General features: G+C 37.6%; 1 protein-coding gene across 1 annotated transcript in view; it reads left to right on the top strand.

The window, feature by feature from the left end:
* The window catches only part of Axdnd1 (axonemal dynein light chain domain containing 1), a 156,474-nt gene that overhangs the window by 103,429 nt on the left and 30,505 nt on the right, over positions 1-22,540 (top strand). Inside the window, exons 16-19 of the mRNA XM_013157837.3 lie at positions 478-679; positions 9,177-9,270; positions 11,361-11,560; positions 12,692-12,788. Coding sequence (XP_013013291.2) covers positions 478-679; positions 9,177-9,270; positions 11,361-11,560; positions 12,692-12,788 — 593 coding nt within the window. The remainder of the gene's footprint in view (positions 1-477; positions 680-9,176; positions 9,271-11,360; positions 11,561-12,691; positions 12,789-22,540) is intronic.

The following is a 22,540-nucleotide window of genomic DNA, read 5'->3' as shown; positions in this document are numbered from 1 at the left end:
TTGGTGCCGGGAATTGAACTTAGGACCTTGAGTTGCCAGGAAGGCACCTGTGCCGCTCAGCTACATATCTTAATAACCACATTTATTCTAATTTTCATTATTATTTATCCTATAATCATTTAGAAGCTGTTTATCATTACCTTTATAGAATAGTTTATTAAATCAGTGCCATTTACTGAAAACTATAACGATGGTTTCTGGGTATAATACATTATACATTTGATTCTCAGCTGAGAAAATAAGAAATTTGGAATGTAAACTTATCAAAGAACTAGTCCACTAGTCCTTGAAAAACACAAATTGCACAGCATTTTCTTATGAGACATGTATTTAAGAACTATTCATTTCAAGGTTATTGGCTAGGCAAGCTATAGAATAGTACAAGGTTAAACAAACGTAAGTCATTGCCCAGTTGGATAACTTAGGGTTACAGAATTAATCTAATAAATATTCCTAATACCTTTCTCATTTTCCTAGGTGTGTCTAAAATTATTGCAAATTTGGTTAGTTTCTTTGATTTCTGTTCTTTCACGTTGGAAAATGTCCTGGAACATTCTGAAAATTTTCTTGAACAATGGGATGAAGTTAATGAAAAAATCAGTAAAATGAAGTCTCAAATAGATTCACTGCTCAATATTATAGGAACTGTTTCACAGTCGACAGACATGGATTCTGGCGCGTAAGTTCCCATCGCTGTCTTTTTTCATGTGAGAATGTATTTTAAAGTTTTATTGCAAGAAAATTTACGCACCATCCAATTTATTCTTTTAAAGTATACAAGCCAGTGGTTATCAGTGTATTTTAAAATGTTATATCACTGCAGTCAATATTAAAATATATCACCTTCAAAAGAAGTTTTATAGCCAGGGGTGGTGTCGCATACCAAGTGTTAGGGAGTGTCTCTGAGGCAGGAGCATGGCAAGTTTGATGCTAGCTTGGAGAGCAGAGCAAGACCTTGTCTCAAAAACAAAGCAAAACAAAACAAAACATAGCAGGGGCAGAGGATGTAGTTCAGTGTCCCCTGGGGTCATTCCCCAGGACCTCAAAAAGGAAGGGGTTGGGGGAGAGAGGAATAGAAATAGTTGAAGGAAGAGGAGGAACAAGAAGAAAAAAGATTTGTATGTATTAATATTACCTTACACATTAGTAATACTTTTGATACTGTTGCAAAACACCAGGAAGTAGATGGATTATAGATGAGAGAACATATTTGGCTCACATTTTGGAGGTGGAAAGTCTAAATGACATAGTGTCCTCTGGCCAGGGCTCATCGTGATACGGGAATACAACAATCAAGAGGCAGAGATCATATAGCAAGGCAGGAAAGCAGATGGTTCGCTCTCCCTGTTTTGTTCTACTTTATAATTTTATTTTTTTAGTATATGTTTGCATTACATGATTAAATTCATTGTAAAGACTTGATATATAGGTATCATACAGATTAAATGTTTTTTTCTCCCCTTCCTCCCTTCCCTCCCCAGTCCTTTTATCTCCTAGTCTCCTCTTTTGTGAAAAAAAATCAACCTCCCTGTTTCGTATGACCTATCTTTTATTTTACTCTTTATTTCTACTTTGGTTTACTCATACAAGAGAAACCATGTAATACTTAAGCTTGTGTGTTTGATTTATCTCTCTTAATAGTATGATCTCAAAGTACATCCATTTTGTTACAAATGACTCAAGTTTATTTTTCTTTATGGCAAAGTAGTACTCCATTGTGTGTATTTACCAATTTTTTTGATCCACTTACCTTTATAGATATATAAGATGCTTTCAAGATTAGACTATTAAGAATTAGGCTGCTATAAACATGGGTACACCTGTATCACTGTAATATGATGATGACTTTAGCTCTTTTGGGAATATAGCTAAAAGAAGAGTAACTGGGGCAAATGGAATTTCTATTTTTAGTTTTTTGAGGAACCTCCATACTGACTTCTGCAATGGTTGTATGAGTTTACTTGTACTAGTTTACTTCTTAACAGTGTAGAAGGGTTCTCTTTTCCTCGTATCCTTTTGTTTGATTTTTTTCATGATTTGTTGCATTCTGTTTGCCAGTATCTTAATGAGGATTTTTTGTATCTACTATATGTTCTTTTAAGAGATAGATCTATAATTCTGTTTTTTAGTTGATCCTTGTCTGGTTTTGTAAGCAGGGTAATGCTAATTTCTAGGAATGACTTTGTGAATACATTTTCTCTTTCAATTTCATTTAAAAAGTTGAGAAGTATTGGTGTTAGATCTTCCTTGATATACTTACAGAATTCAGCAGTGAATCTGCTGAGTCCTGGGCTTTTCTTAGTTGATTGGATTTTTTTTATTACAGCTTCAATTTCATTGCCTGTACTGGGTTATACGCAGTATTTTATGTTCTTGGTTCGATTTGGGGAATCCATATGATCTATTAATTTCTTGAGGATTCTCCAAGTCATTGGTGTACAGATTTTCAAGGCAGTTACTAATAATCATCTTCATTTTAGCAATGCCCTTTGTGATTTCTCTTTTCTTTCTAATTGTTTAATATGCATCTTTCTTTCCTTTTATTGATAAAATTGACTAGGGAGTTTGTCTGTTTTGTTTATTCTTTCAAAGAACCAATTCTGATTTTCACTGAACCTTTGTACTATTTTAGTCTCAATTTAATTAATTTCTGCTCTGATATTTATAATTCCTTCTTACACTGCTTTGGATTTGTATTGCTCTTGTTTTTTTAGGACTTTGAGGTGTACCTGTAGGTTATAAATGTGGGCTGGCTTTATTTTTCTGATGTAGAGTATTTGCAGCTATAAATTTCCCCCTTAAGACTGATTTCATTATATTTCATAGGTTTTGTTATATTTTACTGGCATTATTGTTTGATTCTAGGAACTAATTTCTTCCATGATCCACGGTTATTTAGTAGTGTATTGTTTAGTGTCTATGTGTTTGCAAAAATTCTGTGGCTTCTTTTGCCTTTGACTTTTCATTTCACTGCACTGTGATCTAATAATATGCACAGGTTAGTTTGATTCTTTGTTATTTATTTAAACATACTTTGTGGGTTAGAGAGTTGTCTATTCTAGAGAAAATGCCATGTGTTGCTGTGAAGTATGTGTATTCTGTTGTGGTGATATGGAGCACTCTATAGACATATATCATGTCCATTTGTTCAAAATGTGGTTCACCTCTGTTATTTCTTTGTTGACTTTTTTGTCTGTTTGATCTATTTGTGATAGTGGGGTATTGAGGTCCTGTACTATATTATGTTGATGTCTAGCTGGTCTTTATTTTCAGTAGTGTTTGTTTTATGAAGTTGGATGTGCCACTTTTTGCTCACGTATATTTTTAAAATGTTATCTCTTTTTGTTGAATTATTCCCTAAACCAATATGTAGTGATCTTCTTTGCCTCTTTGGATTAATTTTGATTTGAGATCCACTTTATCTGAAAATAGTATAACTGTTCCTGCTTGTTTTATGGCTCTCTCTGCATGGAATATTGTTCTCTATCATTTGATTTTTAATCTATGAATTTCTTTTTATATTAGTCTTTTTCTTGTGTACACTGTGCCATGGGATTTTTCTAGGAGTAGGAAGAACTTATTAAGAGAAAGAAAAACTTACATCTAAGAGAGACAGGAAGGGACCCAGAAAGTGGTTCACCCACCTACCTCAGTTCTTAAGAATTTTTTATTGAGTGAAGCCATGAGGTGAGGCAGGTTCAGTTTGGGACAGAACTATAATCAATTAGACTACAAGTATTGTTACTTAGGTAGTATTGATGCAACAGAAAATCATAGGATGGGTGGGAGGTGGCACAAAACTATAATCAACCAATAAGATTATAACAAATATAGTCACTTGAATAGTACTGATTAAATGGGAATTAAATTGGGAAAAAAGCCATGTTGCAAGAGCACATGGGATGCACAAGAATTTTCCTGGAAGAGGTGGGTTAAGGAGGTTTCAGTCTTCCACCCTATTTAGAATATCAATCACTGCTTGTCATCCCTAAGAGAAGTAGATGGATGTAATCATTCCTTTTTTTCTTGAAGTCTGGCCTTCAGTGAATGTGCCTTCAACCACAGTTATCTTTTGTACAGACTTTTGCAGGGCCCAACCTGCCTGCCTACAGTATTTATAAATAACAGCTGCCTATAATATTCACCCTTCTGAAGAAATAACCCTAACTATGGTTATAGGAGATTGGGTGTAGTTTCTGTGTGGCTACTTTGAGTTGAGAAGGGTTGGTGTAGAGATGACTGCAATCAGGAGCTTTCTCCAAAGAGCTAATCTAATGCACCTCAGATAGAAGTCATGTTCTGGCTTAGTAGTTATGAATTCTCTTTATAAGGTCAGCCTGATGGATCCCAATAAAAGGAGTCTGGCACATTTGTCATTAGTTCTGTCTGCATGATGACTTGGAGTTTGGCAGCCTCAAAGTTGTAGGACCTCATTGAAAGGTTCCTTCCTTTCCTGGGTCCCCATTGACATTGAAGGGTAAGGGTCAAAATATTGACTGTCCTCTTAGCCTAGTTTATTTTTCTAGCTGTTGAACACCTAGAAGAGCGGATCAGTGAAATTAGTATTACAATTGGGACAGTGAGTTTAACTATTATAATTTCATCTGGTTATCAAGCACTTTGAATTATAAAATATAGCCAGAGTTCTGTTATTTCTTATCAACCATGGTTGTTTTTAGTAGTTAAATCTCTGCAGAATGTTAGCAAATAACAGTTATATAGTTTTACAGAGAAAAAAAGCCACACATAGTATTTCAGTATGCCAATCATGATAATATATATTCATTTTAGGATAGAATAGCCCTTTTAGTTAAACATCTATGTCTATCACAAGACATTAAGTGACACAAAGGAACTCTCATCTAACTTTTTTGTCCTTTAATAGGATGTCATCTAAGGAGAATTTTCCATCCTATAAATGTACTAGAAATTTATAATGTCTATCCTCCAGTTTAGTGTGTAACATTGTTTAGACTGTTTGGTGTAGATATAAATATAATATACACATTACATAAATTTTTTAAAAACTTATCACTTGTCTGGTGCTTTCATGTTGGCTTGACATGTATCTTTTCATCATAAGTAGCTGGAGCACAAGAAAAAGGCAGATACCTAGGTCTAAAAAAGTTGTTAACATAAGCAATCTTGGTTTTATATCTTAGAAAACCTGTATACCCAGAAGGCTACGAATACATTTAGTACACCATAAAATTAGTAACAGCATCACAGCTATATGAACCCTTTTGTCCTTTAATTTAGTTTTGTACCAATAGCATTTTTTAATGAAACCTTATTGTTTTTCCCATAGAAAACTTAACCTTTTGATGATGGCCAATGTAAACGTATCACAAGAATATGGTTAGAAATGTTTACTGGGATGTGTCTCCCATAAGAGTATGGAAATTATCGGGGTCCCATTAATGAAAAAAGACTGAAAGATAATATTTCCAGACAGCTGCTTCTTTATTCACCAAGGGGAGTCCTGTCCAGCAGTTTCCCTGAGCCTGAGGGGCCCCCATTGAATAACAAATTCTTGATGACCTATAGAACCAAATCATAACAGTTAACATATTATTCTTAACCAATGAGAGTTTCGAGTTATTGTATACAGATGATGATATGTATTTGTAAAACCTATCTTGACATCATTTTGATTGACTGGCAACCTGGGTAGAAGCATGTCCTTAATGCTAATGATATCTATAAGCCCACTTAAGTTATAGACAAATATTTTAAAAATCCAAAAAGACAACAAGAATAAAAAATTGATGTGCTCAAACAAAAACAGCTGTAAGCATTGTGACCAGTCACAAGTGGGACAGACAGACACACATACATGCCTAAGACCACTGTTAATACTGACCAGAGTGCACTCAGGTGTATTTGGCCAAGTTGAATTATAATAACTTTTATAGTTTTTAAGCTTGTAACTATAAATAGTCAGAATTTTTATGTCAGTTAGCAGAGACCCTTTATAATAAGAATCAGATGGAATAATACCTTTTTACACTTGTGAAAGCAAGGACAATTTTTAAGATGAGTCCTAGGCTGATGGTTTATCTGAGTAGAATATCTTGCTACATAGGCTTTTCATTATTATCTTGTTAGCCATAGTTGGATAGTCAGGGCTGACAGCCAAACATGCTATTTTGATAACTACATGTAACTTTCTTCTAAATGGACAGACTGCTAAATGTAATTTTAACTATTTGGGGAGAGGGGTGTGCCCAGGCCAGGTTTGAGTGTAGAAAAAGACTACTTTGGAGCTAAGTGTGAATTTAAAACAGTGGGAGAAGGCCTCCCAAGGCTTCGTCCTGCTGTGCTGCAGACATCTTACCCGTGACAATCATTCCCATTTTGGCTGTGACCCCTGGATCACGGTTAGCCATAGGCCTTCCTTATTAGAGCTTCAGTTAGAATGTTGCTGAGAATTGTGGCTACTCTGTGGCAAGATGTTTAGAGAGCAATCACAAGAGGCTGTCCTTTGGAGACTGGAGCTGTGCCTGTTTTTTTTTTTTTTTTAAATATTTTTTTCTCATTTAAAACTATTACTAAACTCATTTGTAGGAGTGTTTGTTATAAAAGGCAGTCAGGTCTGCCCTGTACTATAAAAAAAGTCAGCATCATTCTTGAGGAGAGAGAAGTTAATCTCCAGTTCTGCCTAAGGACTAAAAGGCAGGTAAACTTGGACTAAAACTCATACATTTACTTTTTGAAGGCTTTAGGATTAAATACACACCAGTTTTTGAATATGACCCAGAGATAAGTGAAGGTCAGTTTTACTATGGAAGGATGGGGGGCGGGGGGTGACTCACCATTCAGGTAAGTTGTCCTGAATTGCTTTGGACTAAACACTTGTAAACTGCACGGTATTTTTCAGGGACAGGGCAGTGGAGAAGGGACAGAGAGTGACTCCAAGTATGGCAGCTGACTTGTGTTTCTTGATCCAATCTGCCAGTTTGAGTCTTTTGATTGGGGAATCAAAATCATTGACATTGAGAGTTGCTGGTAAATGGGAAGCAAACGACCCCTGAGCTCTGAGCGGCTGGCTGCAGTGCGGGAGGTTGGACTTAATGCAGCCCTTCCAGAGCCAGCTCCTCTGAAAGCCAAACTGGCTTTGCACGGAAGAAGGTGGGGCCCTTGTATCCTTCCCATCTTTAGCTTAAACTTCTCAGGGGCATCTCTGTTTAGCCTGTGGCCTCTCTGAGACCATAACTATGTCCATCACCAGCCTAGTCAGTGACGCCAGAAGTCATGAAAACTAGCTGTTTTATAATTGTTCTGTAGTTCAGCCTTTTGCCTTGTGGCTCGGTCAGAGGCCAGCCTTGCTCTTTCATGACAACTGTCTCTTGTGGAATTCAATGGAATCTTGCAAGAACTATACTAATCCTCCAGAGTAAGGCATGGCCCCAATGACCTACTTATCTTCTATTAAGTCTCACATTTTAAAGGTCCTGCTAGTTCTTAACATCACCACTTTGGAGAAGAAGCTTCCAATGCATTAACCTTTAGGAGACCCACTCAACCTTACCTTATCTAGACCAAAACAGTATTTCCTTATAATGTTCCTTCTGGAAGATTGTTACTAATGTCCTCTCTTTGATTTCTGAATCTAGTAATCTGAGCCTTATCTCTATTTTTCATAGTCAGTCTAGCTAAATATTTGCTCTTTTCAAAGAACTATCTTTATTTTCTGTAGTATTTATGTCTTTTCTCTAGCATTTTTCTAGTCTCTATAGTGTTACTTTCTATCCTAGTCATTATAACTTGTTTCTTTTTGCTTTCCTTAGATTTGTTTTACTAAATCATTTCCATAATTGTTAGGTTGCAGATCTCGCTTTTCCTCTTCCCCTTTTCCTCCTCTCCCTCCTTTTTTTCCATCTCTTCTTCCTTTTCCTCTTCCTCTTTTCTTTTCTTTTTTCTCCTCCTCTTCCTCATCTTTTTCATTCTCTTTTTTCTATCTCCTCACCTTTCTCTTCCTTTTTGGTTTTCGAAACAGGGTCTTGCTAAATAGTCCAGGCTGGTCTTGAAATTGCTATGTAACCTAGACTGGCCTTGAACTTGCAATCCTCCTGCTTCAACCTCCAGACTGCTGAGATTACCAGCACCACCATCACTGACTTTCTCAGTATGGGCATATGTAACTGTTAATTTCCCTCCAAGGACTGTTTTAATTGCATCCTATGTGTTTTGTTGTGCTGTGTTATTTTCACTTACTTTGAAGTGTTTTATGATTTAATTTGTGAGAAGATATTGACCCACTTATTATTTCACTGTCAATTGCTTAATTTTCACATATTTATGAGTTTTCCATTTTTTCCCAATTCCTGATTTGCAATTTAATTCCATTGTGGTGTGGGTACCTATTTTGTATTATTATAGCCTTTAAATTCATTGATATTTGTTTTTTGTCCTGGTTTTTTTGTTTTGTTTTTGAGACAGGGTCTTGCTACATGGTTTAGCCTGGTCTTGACCTCACTTTGTAGCCCAGTCTGGTCTCAAACTTGCAATGATCCTCTTGCCTCAGCCTTCTAAGTACTGTGATTACAGGCATGAGCCACCATGTCTGGCTTCTGGCCTGGCATCTGTATCCTGGAAAAACTTAGCATTTTACTCATATGTATTTATTTGTGGATATTTTTGTATTTATCCTACTTGCCTGGAGATTGCTAGGATTTCTAGAGTGTTAATTACTGTTTTTCAATATATTTGGGAAGTTTTTTTTTTTTTTTTGACTTTGTTTCTTTCTCAATTTGAGAGGATTTAAATAGTTTGTTTTTAAAAAGATTTTTTTCTAGTTTTACTGAGGAGTGGGCCAACTTTGTTCCTCACGTGTGGGAAGATAATTTTAAAATTCATTCTTATTACATGTGAAGATCGTACTGGCTGGTGCATAGATATAAGGAATATAGATTTTTATAGTAGAGGGGTGATGGTGAGGGTGAGATCTCCATTGTCTAAAGGCTGGTGTGCCAGTTACTATTTACCGACGCATTAGGAACACTGTGTTCATGACGAAGTTATCATACCAAACAGTTATTTTGATTCACATTTCCCCAAAGTTTTAAACAATCATGAATACATTTTCTGTGCCCAAATAGAACCGTTTCCCTTAGCTGATAGTTACTTGTATATTCTAAGTTTCTTATCTTTATTTTTCCTGACTTTTCTTCTAGGATACTCCAAGAGCATATATTTAACATGATTCGACAATGGCTTTTGAACATAGGCAATGAAATTAACAACAGTCACATGGAACTTCAGCACCGCGTATGTACTTTCGAGGCTTTGTGAGGTTACAGTTTTGCCTTGGTTGGTGATTTTCCTTATATGCCTTTCATATACTTTTATTTTAATGCTGCATAATTGTAACAAAATTAGTGTGGATAGGAAATTTGAAAGATTTTGAACTCCTGGCGGCCTTGTATGCATGCTTTGTCAGCCCGCCAACCATCTTCTTTCTATCCCTTTTCCTGTCCTGTTGTTTTCTCCTTGACCACTTACTCCACTGAGTCGGTGCTGCCTGGCTGTTTTAAATAGTGGCCTCTAAATCTTTTTTAAATCATACATATATAAATGTAGATGAACATATAGATAGAGACATACATCCAAATATAGAGCAGAGAGTGCTTGTTTGTGTGGTGCTAGATGTTGAGCCCAAGGACATCACATACGCCAAGGAAGTCCTCTACCGCTGGTCCACCATCCCAGGCCTCATTTATATTTTGAAGGAAAGAGTTAAGTGTGCTTTTTAAAAATAGCAGGTAGAAAGTGGCTAACTATCAGTCACTTAATAGCAGAATTATGATCAACCTGTTTTAGTATAAAATAATCATTTTCACTTCTATCTTATTAAAAAGTGATTCTATATGTTTTTGCAAGTAAAGGATATTCTTGTGTTTAATTTGATTTCAATTTTTTAAAATTAATTCAGTTTATTGGTGCATTTTAGGTATACATAATAATCACATTCCTCACAGGGAATTTGTTCCTGTGCGTGACAGGACATGATTACTGTTTATCCCATTTCCGGCCCTCCCTTCAGCATCGCCTCCTCTTATTTACAAAAGCCTTTGCATTATTTCCCTTCTCTTCTCATTTTTCTTTCCCCTTCCTTCCTTCCCCCTTTCCCCATCCCAACATCCCATTTGAACATTTTCTTCCTATTTCACAGTATCTGTTATACCTCTTGGTCCTTATTTGCACTTTTGGTTTCTCACACCAGAGAAACAAGGTGATATTTATGGCAAGGTCATACTCCATTGTATAAAAAAATCACATCTTCTTTGTCCGTTCATCACTTGATAGGCATTTGGGCTGTTTCAAAGATTTAGATATTGCAAACTGTGCTGCTGTAAACATGGATGTGCATGTATCGCTGTGGTGTGATGAGGGAGGAAGGAGGGAAAAGAAAAAAGCTCATAGAGGGATAAAATGGGAATAAAACTTTTTAAATAAGAAAGGAAAGCGGGGTTTAAAGGAGGGAAGAGGACTGGAGAAAAAAAGAGAAATCAGGATACATACAGTACAAATTCTCTATGATGAATATGATCATTATGTATATTTAAATTTTACCAATAAATTTTTAAAAACAAAAAACTCACAAGTATATTAAGTAGGTTAAAAAATTTACTAAATACTTAATGTCTTAAGTTATCAGAACAGTAATGGAATGCATATCCTTATTGGGTACTACACAACTTCTTTTTTTTTTTTTTTTTTTTTTTTTGTCTTTTTCATTTTTATCGGTACCAGGGATCAAACTCATGACCGACCGCTTGCAAGGCAAGTACTAATGCCACAGAGCTACATCCCCAGCCCCCTACTACACGACTTCTTTAAGCTTGGAATCAAATTTGACATTGCTATCTCTCCTGGTCCACACTGACTTTCACATAGTATTTGTTTTTATCCAACCAATCAAACAAACAAGCTTCAAAAAGATACAATGGCATCAAAAATGGTGTAGTGTATCTGGTGTTGAAACTATGTTAAATTCATTCTATTTTCAGCAGATGTCACATCTCACTGGTTTTTGTTTGTTTTGTTTTGCCATTTTAGAATGCCCTAACATCCTTGTGAGTTCTCTGCAGAGTGCTAGGATATTTTGGAGCACAGTTTTGGAACTGTAGCTTTGATGAGTTAATACCCTTGGCCAACCTAAAGAAGACAGTAATTTAATGTAGAATTGTAAGCAAAAGAAAATTGTTATACAGCATAAGAGTGATTATTTGATTTCTGTAAGAATTATAGAGTTGTTGAAAGTTGGATACTGGTATGATTGTTTCTATCTTCGAATCTGGTATTATCTTACTGTTGTATTTTAAAGAGTCGTTTATGCTATAATCATTTTTTAACAGGTGGATGAGTTGCATATATCTATGATCCAGTGGATGGTAAATTTGCTAATTATAATGATTCCTGACTATACTGACCATTACACTCTCCCAAAGTTGGAGGAGAAAGACACTGAGAAACATGACATGGCAACTTCACAGTTAGAACTGGATGCAATTGTACTGGCAAAAAAGTTGTCCCAATATACCACCTATTTGAGCAGGTGAAGCTCTCTGGTTATTTTCTTGCTGGGTATTTGAAGATTAAATGTAACATAAGTCAAAGAGGACAGTGAAATAGCAACAGAGGGGTTATTTTAAAACCTTGAAATAAACAGTGGCTCAGTTTCTTACCTAGCTTGAACACTGTAGTCAGTAGGAATATGAGATTTTAATATTCTCTCAATAGCTTTAGAATTCTTTTTGAAACTGTATAACATACGAAGGATGGAAAATGCATGTATGTGGGATAACAGTTTTGTTTTTTAAAGACTGTAAGTCTTGATAAGTATAAGTAAGATATATTTTACACCTTTTCATCTACTAGGAGATATCTGAGAAACTTGTAGTTTCCTGTAGAATTCCAATCAGAGCTGCTAAATGCCAACCAAAATATTTTTTTAAGAAAAAGAAAGTTGGAAGACTCGTATCAATCTGATACTAGGCCTGAAAAATTGTTACATATTAATTAAGATACAAATTATCACAGCAGTTACTTCAAATTTGAGAAGTGGCTTTTTACAGTCTATCTAAATTTTTATTTCATTTTTTCAATTTGCTTTTACCAGTGGTCAAAGATAAGAGGAATGGAGGAGGAAGAGGACAGGGTGAGAACTTCAGAAAGGGATAACTTTTCTTCATGATGAGGCAGTAGCTGACTTATAATAGTAAATTCCCACTGTATCTGAATTTTAAACATTTAGAGAAACCACCAATTAAAAAAATCATTCTAGATATCCTCATTAACTTCTGGTTACTATGGTTACATATCTGAGATAGCTAACTTGTCAAGAGAAAGGCACATTTCAGCTCACAGTTTTGGAGGTGTCTATCCACGATCAATGGGCCTGGTGCTTTGGGGCCTGTGGTAAAGCAGCACATGATTCCCAAGGCTGCGTGGCGCAACAAAACCAGTCACTGCATGGGGGGGGGGGGGAGAGACTGGGGCTCCCCATTCGCCTTACAAGGACACGTCACCAATGACCTGAGGTCTCACTTCCTGAAGGTTCCACCACCTCCGAACTTGGGGACTAAACCTTCAACACATGGGCCTTGGGGGTAGCTCATCCAAACCGTACCACTGAGTATGTGCCTTCTTCCTTTCTCTTTTTCTTTCTTTCTTTCTTTCTCCTCAGTTGTTGCAAAGGGATGGTAACAGCAATTGCTCTGAGTAGAGCAGCTCATTTCAAAAGAAATCCTGCTAAGGAACTTCGGGACCTGGATAAGATGAAGGTAATAACTTTTTTTCTTCCAGTAGTTTTGTTTTAGCACATTCTTTGAGATATGATTGAAATGAAATGCACATGAAAAATACAATAAAAGTACTAGGTACAATAGAAACACTAAAATATGCATACACTGGTAAAAACAATCACTAAAAGGGCAACATTGATATATACAACACACCGGAAGTTGGTAAATCTCTATCATCTCTCCTATTAACCTCGTCTTGTTCCTATGGAGTATCTGATCCAGTTTCTAATACCCAAGATTATTTTTCACTTTCTAGAACATATAGAAATGAATTAATGTACAGTGTGTCTGTTTTAGTCTGACTGTTTGGCGAGGAATTCTTTTGAGATTCACATATATTGTTGCTTTTATCAAAAGTGTGTGATTTTTAGTGCTGAATAGTATTTTATTATATCTATTAATGAAATTTGAAGTGTTTCTAGTTTTTTATTATTACAAGAAAGTCCTCAATGCATATTTAGGCCCATATTCAAAAACATTTTTGTTTTGTGTTTATTTTTTTGAGACAGGGTCTTGCTATGTAGTTCAGGCTATCCTTGAACTCACTGTGTAGCCAAGACTGGCCTTGAACATATGATGATCCTCCTTCCTCAGCCTTCCAGATTCTGGGAATAAAGGCATGTGCCACTACATCCGCATGTACATATTTTGAATGGACATTTACTTCCACATTCCCTTAAGAGATATGACTTTGCTTTGTTTTTTTTTGGAGACAGAGTCCCACTACGTAGTTGAGGCTGAGTGAATGCACTATGTAGTCCGGGCAGGCCTTGAATCCTCCTGTCTCAGCCTCCCATGTGCTGGGATAACAGTCGTGCACCACCATTCCTGGCTAAGAGATGTGACTTTGAAAGATAGGAAGTTCTTAATTTTGATGAAGTTCAATTTCTAATGGATTTTCAATTAGTGCATATTAATTTTACAAACTGTGGTAGTGGGCTTTGTTTCAGTGTATTTGTACATGCATATAATATACTCGGACCACCATGCTCCCATTATCTTCTTGTCCCTTATCATTCCCTTCTTCTTCTCTAACAGTCTCCTTTTTATTTTCATGTTGTCTCTTTGCCTCTTCTTCTTCTCCCTCCTCCTCCTCCCTCTTCTTCAGATTCCTCATGAGAGAAAACATGCCATGTTTGTCTTTCTGAGTCTGGCTTATTTCTCTGAACAGTATGAGCTCCACTTCCATCCACTTTCCTGCAGATGACATTATTTCCTTCTTTTTTAATGGTTAAAAAAATACAACTGTTATTAATTGAAAACTGGTGGTCAACTTAACACCAGCTGAATTAAATCAGCATGGTGCTGCGCATAGATGTTCCACCTGAGGAAAGTTGCCAGCATAAATAGAGGCGTGGAGAAGAAGAGCTAGGGGTTGTGGGTTCCTCTAAGTGTTGCTCTTTGAGCCGTTGGTGTGAGTTCGACCATTGTCATCAGAGGAGCTTGGGACCTGGTTGGTGAGAGTGACTGTGGTTCACTTTGGAGGAGCTCAGGCCCTCACATCGAGCATCACTTCCTGGCTCCAGAGGGGAAGATGTGTGCCGCTTAATCCCCAGGACAAGCTCCTCATGCTGGCTTCCTGGCATGTGCCCGACTGTGCATGGAGGAGCTCAGGGCCTCCGTGTTGCTGAGGATGGCTATGGTGCTTTCAGGACAGCCCTGGTCTTTGTTGTGAGTGTGACTTCTCGGCTCTCATCCCATCACCACAGCTCCTTCCCTCTACTGGCATAGACTTCCTAGCTTCCACTACTGACCTTTGGGGCCTTCCCGGCACGGATCCATAAAAGAGACTGGGGTGAGTCCTTCTTGTGGGCTCTAGACCTCTAGCTGGATGTGTGAGAGACGTTGTCATGGGCTCTAGGTCTTCATCTGGACTCATGCAGGGCATTGCTGTAGGATCCAGGCCCCTTGGCTCAATATTCTGAGTCTTTAGTGTTTGTGGACAGATTTCCTGCGCTTTCTTGTGTTTCACTCTGGGTGACCGTCATAAAATAATACTATAAATTCTGTGTCATGATCCTAATTGTTCTCCTCACAGCCCCTGACTCCAACACACCGTTGTGTATTCATTTGTTGTTGCCAGGGGCTGACGGTATTCCCATATTAACCATTATGAACTGTGCCACAAAATCGGGTATGCAGGCACCTTCAGTTTTTTCAGGAATATACTGAGAAATTGTGTAGCTGAGTTAAATAATGACTCTACTTACAGTTTTTAAAGAACTTTCATACTGATTTTCATAGTGACTGCACTAATTTATATTTCATTAATAATGTAGAAGTGTCCTTTTCCTGCGTGTACTTGCCAGCATTTATTATTTTTGTGTTCTTAATGATAAAATTCTGACTTGAGAGAGGTAAACCTTTTCGATATACATTTCATTGGTGGCTAAAGAAGTTGAAGTTTTTTTCATATACTTCTTTTAGATGTGTCTTTTGATTTTGTTGGCCCATTTATTTGTTGGGTTACTTGTTCTCTAGTGTTAATTTGGGGTTTTAGTTCTTTTTGTATTCTGGATACTATGTCAGAAGAGTAGCAAGAGTAACAAGAAAATATCTTTTAAAAGATATTTTCATTATGTTCACTGTTTTTAATTTTTTTTTTTAGACAGTTTCACTACGTAGTTCAGGCAGGCCTTGAATTCACACCAGTCCTCCTGCCTCAGCCTCCCAAGTGCTGGGATTACAGGCAGGCATCTTCACATCAGCTATGTTCATTGTTTCTCTGCTGGGCACAAGCATCTTAATTTGATGTGATTCTATTTGTTGGTTCTTGTTATTTCCTGTGCTATTGGAGTTCCAGTAAAGGAGTCTTTGTTCATGACTTGAAGTATTTTTCATATGTTGTCTTCCAGAAGTTTCAGAACTTCAGGCCTCACACTCAGTTCTTTCATTCACTTTGAGTTGATCCAAGGTAAGCAGTTAGAATATAGTTTCAATATTCTACATGTGGATTTCCAGTTTTCTCCGTACTAGTCATTAAAGAGGTTTTTTCTCCAATGTATATTTTTGATCACTTTGGCAAGAATTAGATGAGTAGACCCAAGGATATAGCTCAGCTGTGTATTGCCGGCCCAAGAATTAGATGATGGTAGTTGTGTAGGTTTGTGTCTTTGTCCTCTATTCTATTCCCTGGTCTGTGTTTCTATTTTTTATGCCAGATTCATGCTGTGTTGTGTTGTGTTTTGTTTTTATCATGGCTTGGTAGTGTATTTTGCAGTCAGGTAATATGATAACTCTAGCACTGTTGTTTTTGCTCAGAATTGCTTTGATTATTCTGGACCTTTTGTGCTTCCTTATGAATTTAAGGAGTTCTTTTTTTCCAGTTCTTTGAAGTGTATCATTGGTATTGTGATGGGGATTTCATTGAATCTCTAGATCAGTTTTGGTAGCATGACCATTCTAAGAATGTAAATCTGCCAGTTCATGAACATAAGAAATCTCTTAGTGTCTTTAATTTCTTTCTTCATTGTCTGTAACTATCATCGAGGTCTTTCACCTTCTTGATTAGGCTCATTTCAAGATTTTTTTCTCTTGAAACTATTGTGAATGGGATTGTTTTCTAAATTTCTCAGTGGGGTTATGTTGGTGTACAGAAAAGCTATTGATTTTTGTATGTTAATGGTGTGTGCTACCACTTTGCCAAATTTATTTCTCAGATCGAAAAGTATGTTCATGAAGTTTTTGGTTCTTCTAAGTAAAGAATCATTTCATTTGTCAAGAGGAGTAATCTGCCCTTTTCCTCTCTTACATGCATCCTTTTTATTTTTCTTGACTTATTATATTGCACAGATGGTGCGAGTGAATACCTTTGGTTTCCTCCTGATTTTAGAGGAAATGCTTCCTGTTTTACTTTATACAGATATCATTATATTGAGGCAATATCCTACTGTGCCTGGTTTCTTTAGGATTTGTATTATGAATGAATGTCGAATTTTGTCAAAGGCTGTCTTGAGATTTGTTGAGATAAGCATGTGATTTTTATCTTGCTTCTATTTATGTGGTGTCCATTCCCACCGCTGCCATTCAGTATAATGCTTTTAAGCTTTAGCCAAACTCTAGCCAAATTTTAGGCTAGAGAAAAAATAAAAGGAGCTTAAATGGGGAATAAGAAGTCAAATTATCCCTATTCATATTTGTTGACTGTACATGGAAAACCATCCCTGTATCCCTAAAATAAAGCTAGTTTAATCATGGTATATGATCTTTTTTCTTTGCAATAATTTCATTGAGGAATTTTGTATCTGTGTTTTGGTATCAAGATGATACTGGCACTGAAGAATGAATCTGAAAGCCTTCCTTCACTTTGTATTTCATGAAATAATTTGAAGTTTAGTTTTAGTCTTTACTTAAAGTTCTGGTAAAAATTCAGCAATAAGTTCACATGGTTCTAGACTTTTCTTTCTTGGGAGACTTTTTATTACTGCTTTAGTATCATTGCTTGTTATTGATCTGTTAGGTGTTTTATATCCTCTAGGTTCAATTTCGGTAGGTTGTCTGTGTGTAGAAACCTATGCATTTCTTCTAGATTTTCCAATTTATTGAATGTAAGTTTCAAAAACACTCCTAATGAACTATGGATTTCAGTGGTATTTGTGGAATAGCCCCCTTTTCACTCTTTTTTCTTGTTGGTTATAGATGAACGGTTTTCATTTTGGCAGATTTTATATACACGGATGTACTTTGATCATTTTACTTCTCTACCACCTCTTGGCTCCCCCCTCCCCTAAATTCACATTTTGGGGGAGAATTTCAATGTGTCTGTTTTCTGATAACCATCCCCTATTACCTACCCTTCCTCTCTATTTTCTCCCTGTTTTCTAATAATCATCCCTTTTCTACTTTTTTGTCATCTTTTAAGATTTCACATATTAGGGAGAACATGCAATATTTGCCTCTCTGGGTCTGGCTTATTTTAATTGGCGTGTGCCTCTCTATTAAAGGCCAAGGTGATAAAGGAGACACTGTTGTGGGAGGCCCTTCCAGAGAGGAACTTGGGCACCCAGACACTGTGGTCATGGCCATGACCTGCTTCCTGGAGGGTTTACACTTTATACCAGAGTTACCTAGATCTTCTGTTATTTTTTTTTCTTTCTTTTTTTAAAATTTTTTATTTAAAGAAAAGGAAACGAAAAAAAAATACATGGAGATTAAAAAAAAGGGTAGAAATAATACAAAATTACAGACAAACAAAAGGTAAGAAATTGCCGGTTGATAAGTTACACATTGTCATCTTCGAAATAGCTGTTCAGGTTATAGAATTAAAGTATTTAGAATGACTTTCAAAAAGGTGACCCTACAAACCGTTCTGCTCTATGATCGAACAAAAGCTCAGGAATATGATTATCAGTCCTACACATTTGTTTTACATCTCAAAGAGGGTAAGATTAACCATATCAAAACAGAACAGAACATTTAAAAAAAATAAAAAACAATTTAAAGAAATACAGATTTCAAAGCAAGTCCACTGGAGATCTTCATTATCTGTCTCTAGCTTCTTACAAATAGTTGTCCCTATCTTCACCCACTTTATATACTTATTGCATATTATAGAACTAATCAAATCATTACAGGATGATGAAGTCTTTTTAGGTCCTCAAGTTCCAAATTAGGGAAGACAATAGCAACTACCATCACATCTCTCATTCTCTTTGTGATAGCCGTCCCCATCTCTGCATATGCTGAAGTTGAACTGAAGAAACCAGTCCAATGTCATTCTAATCAGCAAACAATAGATTGCTAGAATTTATATTATAATGCTACAAAATAAGCCTCGGGTTTCTCAGCGTCTCTTCCTCAGAGTATTTGTTCCTTACATCTTGCATTATATAATCTGTTCCCGTAAATAATTTAAGAAAAAAAAAAACCCATGTGTGAATTTCTACCTATATATCTATCCTCTCTGTATTATAGGGAAAACCTAGCCATAGCAAGACAGCAAAACAATTTCCTAGAAAAACATGCAATGGATAAGACATATAAAACTACAATATAAATGATCTTCCGTAGCTACTATGTTTTTTCTTGTTATTTTCAATAGATTTGTCCACAACACTGGCTTATTATAGTTAAACATACTATCACCTATTTTTATAAAAACTTAACTTTGACTGCATTGTAGGATTTGAGAGCTGTTACTGATTCATACCAGTATGGATATCCTTTACATCTTGTCATACTCAGAGTAGTTTCCTCTACTTTTAGGGTTGATTCTAACAAGCATACCAATTTCAAATAGAATTAGTCAAGGCCAACCAATAGTCTTATGATTCAGATACAATTAAGATCAGTCATAGTAAGACAATGTAAGTAATACAGGATTTCAGCCTAAGTCAATAGGAAAGTAAGGATAGTTACCATGGTATAACCTGCTATTTTTGGTTCTAGAGGTCTGTGTCCTCAAATCTGACATGAGTGGACAGACCAGAACAAATTAAATTCAATCTAAATATGGCACTAGGACTACTGTGTCTTTTAAATCGTTATACACCATTAGCAATGACCTCTGCTTTTTTTAAAATATAGTTTCAGAGCTGTCTATACTAAAGACTAGCTTACTGGGGTTTAAGGCTTCCACATCAGCCTCCCCATTCCAGGCTTCATTTGGAGACCTGCTGAGCTCCCAATAGGTGGGCTGGCCCACACTACCAGCCTAGCCCAGCCTGTTTAGCTGCCGCGCCTGGCCACAGGTCTGCAGAGGAGGAGCTGGGCAGATCTGGGGTGCCCTCACTGGCCTCTCTGCGTGTCTGGAGGACTCTGGATTTCTGCGCCCAGACTGCTGGAGTTCCCTCAGGCTTCCAGGTGCAGTGAAGGCGAGAGGTGGGTTTGAGGCTTCCACATCAGCCTCCCCATTCCAGGCTTCATTTGGAGACCTGCTGAGCTCCCGATAGGTGGGCTGGCCCACACAACCAGCCTAGCCCAGCCTGTTTAGCAGCCGCGCCTGGCCATAGGTCTGCAGAGGAGGAGCTGGGCAGATCTGGGGTGCCCTCACTGGCCTCTCTGCGTGTCTGGAGGACTCTGGATTTCTGCGCCCAGACTGCTGGAGTTCCCTCAGGCTTCCAGGTGCAGTGAAGGAGAGAGGTGGGTTTAAGGCTTCCACATCAGCCTCCCCATTCCCGGCTTCATTTGGAGACCTGCTGAGCTCCCAATAGGTGGGCTGGCCCACACTACCAGCCTAGCCCAGCCTGTTTAGCAGCTGCGCCTGGCCACAGGTCTGCAGAGGAGGAGCTGGGCAGATCTGGGGTGCCCTCACTGGCCTCTCTGCGTGTCTGGAGGACTCTGGATTTCTGCGCCCAGACTGCTGGAGTTCCCTCAGGCTTCCAGGTGCAGTGAAGGCGAGAGGTGGGTTTGAGGCTTCCACATCAGCCTCCCCATTCCAGGCTTCATTTGGAGACCTGCTGAGCTCCCGATAGGTGGGCTGGCCCACACTATCAGCCTAGCCCAGCCTGTTTAGCTGCCGCGCCTGGCCACAGGTCTGCAGAGGAGGAGCTGGGCAGATCTGGGGTGCCCTCACTGGCCTCTCTGCGTGTCTGGAGGACTGTGGATATCTCTGCAACCAGGGAAGGTCCACAGGTTCCTGAAGCACTGCGGCCTGTGGTGAGTACCCTAACCCGGCTGCGATTGAAGAACTGTGGAGCTTCCAAGGGGCAGGTGGGCGCACAGTGTCCCTGAGGCCCAGCTTGTCTGGAACTGCAGAGTTCTGAGCAGGCAGAGGAGGGCCACTGGTTCTGTAGGCCTAATGGCTTGGAGTAGCGCGGCGCCAGAGTCCCAGTAGCTCCAAACATAGAAGGGGATTTTCAACAGATCCTGAGGAAGCTTTCAAGTAACACTTGAAACACAGAAATATAGGAAAATGACAAAACGAAAGACCAAATTACAACCTCAAACCTCCAGCCCATCTCAAGAAACCCTAGGAGCGATGTATATAGAAGAAAATATATCCCATCCACCTCATATATCGGACACAATAGCCACTGAAATTGACAAGCAACTCCAGGAAGCTTTAAAGAAATTCAAACTCGAAATAATCTCCCAGATAAAAGAAGAAATGATAAAAGAAATGAAAGAGATTCTAAATATATCTAAAGAAAACACAGATAAAAAATTGGAGGAACTAAACAAAAAGATAGAATCCCTAGACGAGCAATATAAGAAACAAACAGAATACATAATGCAGATGCACAGAGATATACAGGAAATAAAAAACTCCACTGAAAGTTGTAAAAACCGCCTTAATGAAAGTGAAGATAGAATTTCAGACCTTGAAGACAGGATTGCAGCTAGTGAACAGGAAAGGAAAGATCTTTTGAAAATAACAAGGAACCAGGAAACAACAATTCAACAACTGCAAGACGATGCAAAGAAGAATAACATAAGAATGATAGGGATTAATGAAAGAGAGGGAGACAACATGAAGGATGTCAGGAGGATATTTAGAGAAGTAATAGCTGAAAATTTCCCAAGCATGAGATCAGAAACTGACATCAGGATCAGTGAAGCATATAGAACTCCAAACAGTCATAACCAAAATAAAACTACACCCAGACATATAATAGTCACCATCCCAGAAATCCAACACAAGAATAGATTATTAAAAGCTGTCAGAGAGAAAAGACAAATCACTTATAAAGGAAAACCTATCAGAATCACAGCAGACTTCTCAGCACAAACGATAAAGTCAAGAAGAGCATGGAGTGAAGTATTCCAGATCCTAAAGCAAAATGATTTCCAACCAAGACTGATATATCCTGCAAAACTATCATTCAAAATAGATGGTGCAATACGATACTTCCATGACAAAGAACAGCTGAAGAACTTCATGAACACCAAACCAACCCTGCAAAATTATTGAAAGACAGTTTAGATACACAAAGGAAAAAACCACTAAGCAAAGCAAATAATTAAACAGAACCGAAAGATAAAGATGCAACAGCAGAGAGATAACATTCCTACAATTAACCAGCATTTAACAGTAATAACCATTAATGTAAATGGTCTCAATGCACCAATCAAAAGAAACAGACTAGCAGAATGGATCAAGAAACAAAATCCAACCATATGCTGTTTACAGGAAACACATCTAACCCAGAAAGATACTCACAGACTGAAAGTCAAAGGATGGAAAACAATTCTTCATGGAGCAGGAATCCAAAAAAAGGCAGGAGTAGCCATTCTGTTTGCAGACAACGTGAACTTTAAACCAACAATGACCATAAAGGACAAAGAAGGTCACTACATACTCGTAAGGGGAAAACTCCAAGAGGAAGAGATAACTATCTTAAATATATACGCACCAAACTCCAGAGCACCCAGTTATATAAAACAATTATTAACAGAAATGAAAACTCAAATTATCAGTAACAGAATTGTAACAGGAGACCTTAATACACCACTGACACCAAGGGACAGATCAACCAGACAGAAAATCAGCAAAGAAATAACAGAACTGAATCACACCTGTGAACAAATGGGTTTGATAGACATATACAGAATGTTCCACCCAACAACATCAGAATACACATTCTTCTCAGCAGTACATGGATCATTTTCTAAAATAGACCATATATTAGCTCACAGAACATATTTAAGCAAATGCAAAAGAGTTGAAATCATCCCTTGCATATTATCGGATCATAGCGCTCTGAAATTAGAAATTAATGACAAAGGATACTGCAAAAATTCCGCAAACACATGGAAACTAAATAACACACTCTTGAGTAATCAGTGGGTCA

Source organism: Cavia porcellus, unplaced genomic scaffold (assembly GCF_034190915.1).
Source record: "Cavia porcellus strain 051 isolate PalLab524CR breed Dunkin Hartley unplaced genomic scaffold, mCavPor4.1 scaffold_29, whole genome shotgun sequence".
NCBI classification, from domain to species: domain Eukaryota; kingdom Metazoa; phylum Chordata; class Mammalia; order Rodentia; family Caviidae; genus Cavia; species Cavia porcellus.
This window is presented reverse-complemented; position numbering and strand designations above follow the sequence as displayed.